The sequence below is a fragment of the Propithecus coquereli genome, unplaced genomic scaffold (assembly GCF_000956105.1).
Source record: "Propithecus coquereli isolate 6110/MARCELLA unplaced genomic scaffold, Pcoq_1.0 Scaffold459, whole genome shotgun sequence".
NCBI classification, from domain to species: domain Eukaryota; kingdom Metazoa; phylum Chordata; class Mammalia; order Primates; family Indriidae; genus Propithecus; species Propithecus coquereli.
The window spans coordinates 2,883,125-2,895,730 of record NW_012150385.1 but is presented as its reverse complement, the minus strand read 5'-3'; the positions used below and the strand labels follow the sequence as shown (position 1 = coordinate 2,895,730).

Genomic DNA, 12,606 nt, shown 5'->3' with positions numbered 1-12,606 from the left:
ATGAGGGAACTTAGGTTCTGAAAGGTTATATGGTAAAACCAAGAATGAAAACCCCAAATTTTTTTCTTGCCCATTGTTCTTTCTGTTATACCAGGCCACTTCTTGGGTTGATGGCAGTAAGTATAGCAGCTCACATTTGTAAAGCACTTACTCTAGGTCCAGTCACTGTGTGGGTTATGAGGAGGAGAGACAGTTGTGTCCATAGTGTAGCTACAAGACTGAGCTTCAGAGAGATCATTGATGTATGAGCCTACATGGTGGAGTTGGGAGGCATCCTGTCTCCAGAGCCTGAGGTCTGCATACCTCATCCTGCCTGCTTTGAAACAGCATCCTGCCAGGCCCAGTAGCTCACACTTGTAATCCCAGCACTTTGGGAGGCTGAGGCAGGAGGATTGCTTGAGGCCAGAAGTTTGAGATCAGTCTGGGCAACATAGTGTCTCTACAAAAAATAATAAAAAAAATAGCTAGGTACGATGGCACCTATAGTCCCAGCTACTTGGGAAGCTGAGGCAGGAGGACTGCTTGAGCCCAGGAGTTTGAGGTTGCTGTGAGCTGTGATGATGCCACTTCACTCTACCTGAGTGACAGAGTGAGACTGTATTAAAAAAAAAAAAAAAAGCAGCATCCTTTATTTCCAATTCCTGCTTCCTTTATTACTTTTGATATTTCTTTTTTTTAGCTCCCAAAACACAGGGTGAGGAAAGATGTGGTTGACGCTCAGGTTGTTCCTCTGAGCACAGCCCCATCTGTCGTGCTACCTCACTACTCTTCTTCACTGCTGTGGTTTTCTCTGGGCTCTCAGCCCCTTTCTCTTCTCCTGGGTCCCTGGGGCTCCCCTTGTGTCCCCTGCCACCTTCACAACCCACAGGCCCTGCCGGCTTTCTCTCTGTCTCAGACAGCTGGTCATTGCTACTTGTGACACGAGGAAGGAAGGTTCTGCTAGAAAGCATCTTGTAACCTCAGCCTCAGTATTGCTGTTGTATTAGTTAAGGTGATGGTAGCTGCTGTAATAAATAAATGCCAACATTTCAGTGGCTTCACACAACAGAAGGTTGTTTTTTGTTTTTGTGGCAGTGCATGGAGGGTGTTTCTGGTTCACCTGTGGCTTTCATCCACATGGGAATTCAGGGACGTGGACTCCTTCCTCCTTGTGGTTCTGCTGCTCCCCAAGCCTCAGCATCCTGTGTTCAGTTGGGGAAGAAGAGTGGGAAGAGAGAGAAGCCTATATTGCTTTGGATGGAGTGTGACATGCATCCTTTGCTTGTGTTTCTCTGGTGATGCCTTGTCATGGACCCACCCCCATTCCCAGAGACTGGGAAGTACTATCCTGGTTGGGTGGCTGTAGTCTCTGATACAGTTTACCAGAGGGATAAAAACAGGTGATTTCAGGATGACGAAAGCAGAGGAACCCTTGGAAGGAGGGGACGAGGCAGGTGTCACAGTGGGGTTAGTGCTGGCTTGCTTAAGGGTGAGCCACCTGGAGCAGAGCTTTCTAAGGCCTTTACCAGTCCTTCCGACGTGCCCACATTGGGTCCAGGCTCCAGTTCTGCAGCAGGGGTCCACCCCCACTCTGCAGAGAGGAAATGGACCCTTCTCTTGCATGCTCATCCAGTTCTTCCTCCTCTCCTCCTCGGAAGGGCAGTTGGGCTCCTCACATCTCAACTCCTGATAGAAGTGGACCACTTGGCCCTTTCCCCACGGCTAACCTTGTACTTTTGCTGTCTTCCCCTCCACTCTGGTATCTACTTTCCTAAGGTTACATCCTTCTGGTTTGTCTTGAATTTTTCCTTTATGTGCTAATTTTTGTTTTGTTTTTGAGACAGGGTTTTGCTCTGTCACCCAGGCTGGAGTGCAGTGACATCATCACAGCTCACTGTAACCTTGAACTCCTGGCCTCAAGTGATCCTCCCTCCTAAGCCTCCCAAATAGCTGGGACTATAGGCCCACACCACCATGCCCAGCTAATTTTCTTTTTTTTTGCAGAGGTGGGTTCATGCTATGTTCCCCAGGCTGATCTCAAACTCATGGCCTCAAGCAGTCCTGCCTCAGCCTCCCAAAGTGCTGGGATTACAGGCACGAGCCACCACACCTGGCCACATTTTTAAATATCCATTGCATGCTTACTGCAGGGAAACATCTATTTCTTGTTTTTCCTTTCTTGCCTGTAGCTTCTCTTTTGCCTATAGCCACACTAATAACCCAGACTAAAATTAAAAACACATACTTTCTCTGCTGTACTGCTTCCTTAATTATTGGTCTATTCTTCTCTTTTATACTACACAACTTTTCAAAATAAATGTCTCAGAAATTTATTCTTGTTGCTTCTAGTGGTTTGTTTTCCCTCTTGTTTCTCATCCAAGGCAGTCCGCCTCTTGCCGTTGTTACCAAAAATGCCTTCATAGAGGCCAACTGTGTTCTTTTCTGAGTCCTTATCTTCCTGGGCCTTCAGCTTGGTTCAGTGGAACTGCCCTCTTGTCACTTGACCACTTTCATGGTCTGCTTTGTCCAGCCTCTTGGTCATGTATGTTCCCTGCGTGTCTGTCCTTGGTCTCTCTCCTCTGCATGCATACTTGCCCCCACCCCTTAATCTCTTTCTCTCCCCCATCTCTGCCTCCTTCCTGTACCTTGGTAGTGCGTCCCCTTTGTGACCTTGGTTATTGCTTGTGTGGATGCCTCTCCTAACCACACAGTCCTGAATAGTCAGTCTCCCATTTCCATCCAACTTCTAGACACATGACTTGCTATTCTGCCAATACCTCAGACTTGTGCTTAAAATCGCACTGGCCCCTAGCGTAGCTGTTATTCTCCAGGGTCAGTGTTTATCACTGGGGTATTCAAAATCCCAACCTCATTGTCAGCTCCTCTCCCTGCCCCATTGAGCCTGGCCTGCCCTCCTCCTCTCCATTTATTGTGGCACTGCCCCCCCCCAAGTCCATCTCGCCTTTCATCTGAACTATTCCTAATATTATTCCAACAGCAGCAGCAGCTGCAACCCCAGGTGTTGAGCATTTCCTCTGTGCTAGGTACTATGCTGAGCCCTTTACTTGGCTTTTACTATTTGATCCTTATTGCAGCCCTGTGACAGGAACTGCTCTTAATTCCATTTCACAGATGAGGAAGCTGAGGCCCCAGGTGAGGTATGTCCAGGGTCACCCAGGTAGTAAATGGCAGAGCCACACTCAGTCACCTAGAACACAGCTGACTGTGGTTTTCTAGTACCTGCCCCAAACCCCTACATCCCTACACGTGGTCTGTCCCTACATGTGCTCCACGGCCGGGCTCCAGAATTCCTTCCAGCCAGCACGTGCCTCTTCATGTGTGTTTGTTGACCCCACTAGGAGCCCGTGCAATAACAGAGGGCCAAGAGAAGGATAAGGCCAGTGCTGGCTGGACTGGAATGGGCAATGCTGACTGCAGAACAAGGGTAGAGAAACCCAGGAAGCCAGATGGGCCAGAGGTAGTCGTTGGAACTCCTCATGCTTCCTGTGACTTTGTTCTCTCAGTGTCATGCTTTTGCTAGCTCTCTTCTTTTTCCTTAGGTTATAGGTCTAATGGATCATGATGTCATAAGAAATCTGTAGTCTGTTTTTGCCTATTTGGAGACCCTTTCACATTTGGGATATGTTGAAATGTAGATTAGAAAAAAGATTTTGACTCCAGCAGGGATGCCAGGAGACCCAAATATGTTGTGATGGGGTCTTTCTGTGCCCTGTGGCTCACCGCCTGTCCCTGCTGTGCTTCACAGTGTGTCTCTGTGTCCTTGGACAAGGGTGCAGAGAGAAGCGTGTTGAGCTGACTTGTGTTCTTCCAAAGGAGTGGATGGGGATAGAGTGAAATCATAATTCCCAGAGGGAATTTTTCCAGTCTCTGAGAAGGATATTATGGAGGAACTTGTGGGCAGAGCCTAACTGGTTGTGTTGCCAGTGTTGAGTATGGTTGGCTGACCCCGGGGCCTGCCTGATCACAGGATGCTCCATGGCCCAAGGGGCAGAGGCTACCTGGCTCTCGGTTGTCAGTAACCTGCAGAGAGCATGTGGGAGCCCAGGACTGGTGTGGGCACTGTTTGTTGTAATCTCTCGGCACTCATGGTGCCCATGTGGCCTCTTACAGTATTGCTGCCCCTCAGTTCTTAGCAAGCCAAGGAATCGTTTATCATGGTAGACTCAGGCCTGCATTGCTGTGGCCTCAGTGCAGCGACCGGAGGTGCTCAGTGGTGGCTGCCTCCTTCTCGAGGAGCTGTGTCCAGACTTTGGTGGCACAAAGTGAGGCCTCTTGGCTTGGAACTCCTGGAGGATTTGCAGGGTCAGCCAGTGCTGGGGAGGATAGTGGGAGAGTAAGGACACCAGCTTCCCTGGCCGATCCTTTAAATAAGTGGGATATCTGTTTCTGCTTATAAAAGTGAGAATTTCTAAGTGCCATGTGGTGTTGGAACGAGATGAACAACAAAGACATTTCCCCGTAATCAGCCTCACTTTGTTTGGTTCTAGGAATGTTCCGGAGAATCACAGCAGCTGCCACTAGACTCTTCACCAGCGACGGCTGCGACGGCAGTTTCTACACCCTGGAGAGCTTGAACCTGCGGGTGCGCTCCATGGTCCCCACACACCCGGCCCTGGTGCTGCTCTGGTGTCAGATCCTGCTGCTTGTCAACCACACCGACCACCGCTGGTGGGCAGAGGTGCAGCAGACCCCGAAGTAGGTCCATGGGGCCCCAAAGCTCAGGGCACCGCCCACCACTCTGTTCTAAGGCCCCCACTAACCTGAGGTTGGGCCGATATTAAGGCATTTTCATTTTCCATTTTTCGTGAGGGTTTGTGAAATTCTGCTGCATATTAATCTTTCTTTCATGGACATCATATGGTAGAGGAAAAAATGTCGTCTGACTAAAGGCATTCAAAATGGCAATTGCTTTTTAAATGTGATTTTTTTTGAGAAGTTCTTTGACACCATTCCATCTTGTGGGATATTCTTGTCATGCTGTATGCCTCCCGCTAAGTTGTAGTCTATAAATTGATTCCATAGCCAGCCATGTTGCAATGTTTTAACTTCATTGTAAGTTAAATGTGGTTCTGGTTATTCTTAGATAATGAAGTAATTATTTAGCAAATTTCAAAACTGTTTGGAAATACGTTATTTTTTAAAATTATTCAAAAGACTTATTAAGTTTCTGGGCTGGGTGCTGTGGCTCACACCTGTAATCCTAGTACTCTGGGAGGCCGAGGCAGGAGGATCGCTTAATCTCAAGAGTTCAAGACCAGCCTGAGCAAGAGCGAGACCCCAAAAATAGAAAATATTAGCCGGGCGTGGTGGCATGTGCCTGTAATCCCAGCTACTCAGAAGGCTGAGGCAGAAGGATTGCGTGAGCCCAGGAGTTTGAGGTTGTGGTGAGCTGTGATGACACCACTGCACTCTACCCAAGGCAATAGAGTGAGACTCTGTTTCAAAAAACAAACAAACAAAAATTCTGATGGTGGGTGGCCGTGCTTTTGTAAAATGTTTTTAGGTTTAAGCTCGGTTTCTAGGTGCTCATTCACTCAGACATTTGTACATGTGTGAAAATAAAAGCTGTGACCCTCGCCCCCAGCTGAGTCCTCAGTGCAGTGTTTTGGAAGGCTCAAGAGCCTGCCCTGGGGAGATGAGTTCCAGAAACAAAAGAGTGCATGTGCTGTCAGCGCCTCTGCTTGGTCCAGGACTGGGCTATGTGAGGCTGGGGTCCTGACTGCACCAGGCACGAGCTCAACTGGAAAGTCCCCTGTTGGGGGCATCATCAGCTGTCTGCCCTGCGCTCTGCGTAATGGGGCCAAAACCATTCAGCTGGAGGAGACAGACCTGAGACAACATTCCAAATGCTCAGAGGACACCGGAAGCCTGTCGCAGTTACTGAGTACTGTGAGAGCCAGGTGATGGAAAGTCAGTGTCTCCTACTCTGTGCTGCTTAAACGTGCATCAACTGTGGGCCGATTGGGATAAGATTCAGATTCAGCAAATCACTCCTTTTCTGGTGTATGTGCCTATTGACTCTGATATTATAGCAAACACTCTGGGAGTTGTGTCCCCTGAATTGGAGAACACAAATGCTTAACAAGACAGCCAGCATTTAAAAGAAATAAACCAAAAGCGAATATAGTCTGGAATTTGGCAGGTGTCCCCTTCAGCTATTGAGGGCAAACTCCAGCTTTACACGAATGCAGGGACCTTGCTGCGTGGTGGAGCTTCTTGACCATGTCTGACCCAGTTTTCCTTTTTAAATGTTTGTGGTGGTCCCCCGTTACCCTGAAATAAAGTCAAAGGACTAATGGAGTTGTGTTTTTTTTTTTGAGACTGAATCTCACTCTGTTGCCCGGGCTAGAGTGAGTGCCATGGCGTCAGCCTAGCTCACAGCAACCTCAAACTCCTGGGCTCAAGCAATCCTTCTGCCTCAGCCTCCCGAGGGGCTGGGACTACAGACATGTGCCACCATGCCTGGCTAATTTTTTCCATATATTTTTAGTTGTCCGATTAATTTCTTTCTACTTTTGGTAGAGACGGGGTCTCACTCTTGCTCAGGCTGGTCTTGAACTCCTAAGCTCAAACAATCCGCCCGCTTCGGCCTCCCAGAGTGCTAGGATTACAGGCGTGAGCCACCACGCCCGGCCAAGGACTAACGGAGTTTTAACCTATCTACACTTAAATTTCATAAAGATATAGTTTCTTAATGGTACTATAAAGAAGATACTATAGCCTGAGGATTATAGTATGTAAGTGCTTAAAGTCTCCCTGTGTTTGAAGGAAAAAAAACACCCCCAGAAATGTCCAAAGTACTCCCTATGGAACAGGACTGTTCCTGTTTAAACCCTGCTCTTAGGACCATGTTTCTCCAGCTCTGTGTAGTGGGCGATGAGAATTTTTTATTTCCACAAGATAAGAAAAATGAACCACTAGAAGTATGAAATACAAAACAGAGCACTGTTTGTTGTTCGTGAACTCAGCAGCTGTGAGGTTGCTCTCCAGTTGTTGCAGACACTGCTCATGCTCACCCATGACCCCCTTTTGGCCTTTGCTTGTCTCATCCCAGGCCACTTGTGGGTGGGGCTGGTTCTCAGGCCACACTGGGTGCTGTGCTGCAGGAGGTCCCCATGTGGACTCTGCTCTCGTCTGGTCTTTTCTGTGCTCTGTCAGCACAGATTTATGGTTTGCTTTCAGTCTGTCTTACCTTTGATGGACTGTTAGGCTCCTGTCCCTACATTGGCACTTGTAGGTATAGTGTGGCCACATGTGACGGGCTGGTCACTTCCCCACTTGTCTCATTCTGAGCACTGCATGTGTAGTTAGCCTGGATTGGGGACGTTCGTTCGCCACCAGTATCTGGCCTGAGGTTTTGGGGGCATGTGCTGCAACAGACTGGGGCTAAATTGGAGTTGACGTAGGACCTTCTTTATGTCTACTGCTAATACTCGAATTACAAATACTACCTCTTCTCTTTCAGAGGCTCTTTAGCCTTTAGCTATATTATTACAAAATGAAAAATTACAGCTGAGCGTAAGCACACTGAAGCTGGTAGTACAGCTGACTGAGCAAAGACAGGTTTTCTGTTCATTAGGTTTTTAATTGACATATAATTTACAGTACAGTAAAATGCACTCTTTGTACCAGCTATGGTTAGGTCACCCTATCACATCACGATATAGAGCAGTGCCTTCCTGAGTGTCCCTTGGTAGTTACTCCTCCCTTGACATGCCCAGCCCCTGCCACAGGGAACCACTGGTCCATGCCGTCTCTCTATTTAGCCCATTGCAGAAGGCCGTAACAGTGCAGTCATACAGGGTGTAGCCTTTTGAGTCTGACTTCTTTCACTGAACACAATGTATTTAAAATTCATTCATGTGGTTGCACGAATATGTATCAGTGGTTTGTTCCTTGTGGTTGCTGAGCGGTGTTCTATTATATGGCTCTGCCTCGGTTTGCTTATCCATTCACTGGTTGAAAACAGAAATGGCAGTTCAATAACATTGTAAATCTGTAGGAATTTTTTTTTTTTTTTTTTTTACCAGTTCTCTTCTGAATTCTGAGGGATTGAAGGAAAAGTTGACATATTTCAGAATATTCTTGCCCTGATGTGACCTCTGTATGTCCCCATAAAGGCTCTTTGCCGCCACAGAAAGGGTGTTATTCGAGGTCAGACCCTGAAGTCAGAGGGACAGTTTGGGAGTGTGGCAATAATTGTTTTAAGTGCTTGGACTAGAATCAAGGGTCTCAAGGTTTATAATTCCCATCTATTCAAAAAGAAAAAGACGAAGTGAGAAGAAGTAAATATGAAGTGAAATAATCTTAATTAGTGGAGAAGAAATACTTTTAAACAATGTTTCCATAATTATAATATATGCACTATACATATTTTAGAGTGATGTTTTGGTGGGAAATGTATAGTAACATATAAAAGATGAAGGTTTTCTTTCTGGCAGATGGGGAATTTCAAAGACAATTGCTTGGTTATCAAACATAGCTAGTATAAATTCTGAAATAAAAGTGCTTATTGAATGTTCAGCTTTATGGTGGATTTTGCCTTTTAGTCAAGCATTTTAGTTTTCTGCCTATTCTCTATTTTCTTTAGTTTTTCAGCTTTGGTTTATCGTAGCTCAGAAATAGATAACTGAGAGTATATATTACACATGCATCATTCTGATATGGCAATACTTAAAATAACTTGTCTGTTTTAGAACTAAAATTAAACATAATCATCTTCAGTATTTTGCAAATAAGCTCACTGCCATCCAGAAATATTGTCAATGCATCTGTTGCTCCTTCTAGAAGACACAGTCTGTCCAGCACGAAGTTACTTAGTCCCCAGATGTCTGGAGAAGAGGAGGATTCTGACTTGGCAGCCAAACTTGGAATGTGCAATAGAGAAATAGTACGAAGAGGGGCTCTCATTCTCTTCTGTGATTATGTTGTAAGTTTGGAAATGCTGTAAACAGGGCTGGGAATGGGCCACCAGAGGACACCCCATGTAGAGGATGCTCATACGGATTCTCTGGAAACCAGACGGCCCAGCGTCCTGCCAGTGCCGCCAAAATTGAAATACCAAATTAATGTTTAATCCTGCTCTGACATGTAGTTAGAAACCAGGCCTGGCCCTCCAGCCACTGGATTGTGGTCTATGAAGGGTTTCATTCAACTGTCACTCATTCAGCAAACATCTAGTAACTGCTCGGTGCCATACGTAATGCTGGGCATTTTTGTTAATTTGAGGGAAACAATGTAATAATAATTTAAAAAACAAGCTAATTCATAACACAAATGGTAAGTGCCTGAGGTGATGAATACCTCAATTAACCCTGATTTGATTAATTCACATTGTATGTCTGTATCAAAACATCACATGTACCCTATAAAAATGTATAAATATTATGTACCCATAATAATTAAAAATAAAAATTTTTTAAAAATAAAAAACAAGCTAAGTGCATTGACTATAGTGAGATTCTGATTTTTGAAAATTAATCTGTAGAAAAGGTATTAGATGTCCATTGCTGCATTTTAAAATAGATTGCTGTCAGGTGTGGTGGTGTGTACCTGTAGTCCCCAGCTACCGGGAGCCGAGGTGGGAGGATCACTTGAACCCACGAGTTTGAGACTCCAGTGAGCCATGATTGCACCTGTGAATAACCACTGCACTCCAGCCTGTGCAGCATAACGAGACCCTATCTCTAAAAAAAAAAAAAAATATTCAACCTGTTTGAATGCCATTCTTTTTAAAAAATAACTTTAATGGAGTTTCTACCCTAAAACTAGCATAGCATTACACATTTGCCATGGAGAATTTACAAAAACCAAATAAATAAACAGAAGAAAAAAAATCTCCTGTAATTATATTACTCAAAGATGATTTGCTATTACATTTCAGTCTCGATTTAATACTTTTTCCGTACCTATAGAAAAGCATGTATTTCTTTGTTACAAACATGGCCATGTTGTGTATATTGCTGTCATATAGCAAAACAATGTTAAATATTCTGAATCAGAAAAGGAAGTAGACTTCAGCTGCACAAGGCGTTATAGAGATTTTTTGTGAGGATAGCAATTTATTAATATTCACCTTTTGCTTTTCATTCTCAATGTTGAAATAGTTTTTCTATCTTGTTCCACTTTAGAGAAATAATTTAGTCATATAATGCTGGTTTTCACAGAAATGTAAGAAAAAGAGATGTTAATTCTATAAGTTAATACAGGTTGAGCATCCCAAATTCCAAAATCTGAAATCCAGAATGCACCAAAATCCAAAACTTTTTAAGCACTGACATGATGCTCAAAGGAAACGCTATTTGAGGTTTTCAGATTTCTGGATATGGAATGCTCAATTGGTAAGTTTAATGCAAATATTCCAAAATCTGAAACTCAGAACACTTCTGGTCACAAGTATTTCAGATAAGGGTTTCTCAACCTGTACTGTCAAATGATCCCAAATGAAATATCTTAATCATTACCCAGATGTCAAGAAATTGATTTAGAAGGATTACGAAATAAGATGAAAAGGCTACACATTTAAGAATGGATTATTTTTTATTTCCTTTTAAATCTTAGTTGAAATTTTTTACTTAAGATCCATTTAATTTGGGGGATCCATTTATATTTTGGATTCAGGAATTCTTTCGAAACCGTGGCAGTGATAGTGAATTCTTTTTTTCCAGTAAACTTTTACAAAATTGGAGAAAGAGTCACTGGAGAACAACCCTGAGAGGCTAGCCCAAAGCCCAGGAGGGAGCGGGAAGTGCCATGGACAGGAACAGCCTGATGCTCCTGGCCAGTGGCTTGTGAGGGTGGCAGCATGCTGCCCCAGCCACCTTGCTGTCCTAGGATCACACTGGGGCTCACCTGCGTCCTCCAACCTTTGGCCATTTGCCAAATTTGTCTCTGGGAGCTGGGCTGCTATACCCCACTTCCCCAGCGGGGTCTGACTTCATACTGCTGCAGTGCAAGGTTGGAGGTGACGGGCTCTATAAATTGAGTCTCCTGCCTCTTCAATTATTTGTGCTCAAACATTATCTTTTTGGTGAGGTTTATATTTGGATTCTCCTTATCCTTTCTGGTCTTTTCTATGGCATTAGTATCTGTTCTCGTGTACTTGAAAATGACTTTTTCATTGTATTTTTCTTCAGTGTCAGAACCTCCATGACTCAGAGCACTTAACTTGGCTCATTGTGAATCACATTCAAGACCTGATCAGCCTGTCCCACGAGCCTCCGGTACAGGACTTTATTAGTGCTATTCATCGGAATTCTGCTGCCAGCGGCCTATTCATCCAGGCAATTCAGTCCCGTTGTGAAAATCTTTCATCCGTAAGTCTTCATACTGCCAACTATTGCCAGTCACAGTTTTCTCTGCCCTAAAAGTGGAGTACTAGAATTTTTAAAGTGCTAATTTCCAACTGGCATAATAATCATCTCTTGTTCCTTTGCTTCCTCCAATGTTAGCCGACCACTCTGAAGAAGACTCTTCAGTGCTTGGAGGGGATCCATCTCAGCCAGTCGGGTGCTGTGCTCACGCTGTATGTGGACAGGCTTCTGTGCACCCCTTTCCGAGTGCTGGCTCGCATGGTCGATATCCTGGCCTGTCGCCGGGTAGAAATGCTTTTGGCTGCAAATTTGCAGGTACTGGGAAAAACACCCTGATAGTGATTTATGTTGAAAACTTAGCAGGGCAGGCAAAACGGTTGGCTGTTCTTTTTTCTCCATAGGCATGGTCTTCACGTGGCCACTGATAGAAATATGCGTAACATGCACAAACATGTCATTCCTTATGTATCTGATCTTTTCTTATATTAATACTTGTTTCTAGTCTGCCACTTGCTAAGCTAATCTGTACACAACAGTTTATCCTTTTTAAGTGAGTGGAGGCTATTTTGGTCCAGTATGTGTTATCTGGTTCACTGTGTTCCACTTTAGAGCAGCACGGCGCAGCTGCCAGAAGAAGAGCTCGGCAGAATCCAGGAGCACCTTCAGCGCAGTGGGCTCGCCCGGAGGTAATGCCAGAAACCTTAGTTTCAGATCACCTGGGATGGAAAAGATATAGGTTTGTATAGGAATAAATTCACAGGACGAGAAACTGATGTGCTTTATAGATGGGTTTACTGCAGAAGAGCCACAATAGAAAGCCTTCCTACACTTAAAACAACTGAATCTCATTGTATAAAAAGCAAGAACCAACTGACATGTCACTACGTAACATGGAGGGAGGCTGCTCGCATTCCTTTGGCCGTTTGAGAGGCAGCAGTATTCATATGGCCTCTCTTCACTGACGGGTGAAGTATGAGAGTGGGAATGCAAGTCATCAGCTTTACCCTCGCAAAATCATAGCACGTAATCAAGCTGCTAAGTAAGAGTTGGCAAATCTGAAAGACATTACCCAATTCTTGGCATGTAAGAATTACATCTTGTTAAAATTATCTCTCCATAGCTATTTAATCACCTACTTTTGTTTGCAAAGTCTTTTATAAGCCTTCATCAGAAATCCTTATATCTCTTATGTGAGTATATTTCCATGACTGCAAAATAAATTTAGAGAAGCTTCTACCTTTTTTATTCTGTGGGGGGAAGTGTGTGTGTGTGTGTGTGTGTGTGTGTGTGTGTG

The 12,606-nt window shown here is 44.6% G+C and overlaps 1 protein-coding gene across 2 annotated transcripts in view; it reads left to right on the top strand.

Annotated features, from left to right (window-relative positions):
• Positions 1–12,606, top strand: part of HTT (huntingtin) — a 160,532-nt gene that overhangs the window by 106,672 nt on the left and 41,254 nt on the right. For both annotated transcript variants that reach the window (XM_012655049.1, XM_012655050.1), the window contains 5 exons: positions 4,488–4,695; positions 8,788–8,929; positions 11,136–11,315; positions 11,451–11,627; positions 11,922–11,998. In XM_012655049.1, coding sequence (XP_012510503.1) covers positions 4,488–4,695; positions 8,788–8,929; positions 11,136–11,315; positions 11,451–11,627; positions 11,922–11,998 — 784 coding nt within the window. The remainder of the gene's footprint in view (positions 1–4,487; positions 4,696–8,787; positions 8,930–11,135; positions 11,316–11,450; positions 11,628–11,921; positions 11,999–12,606) is intronic.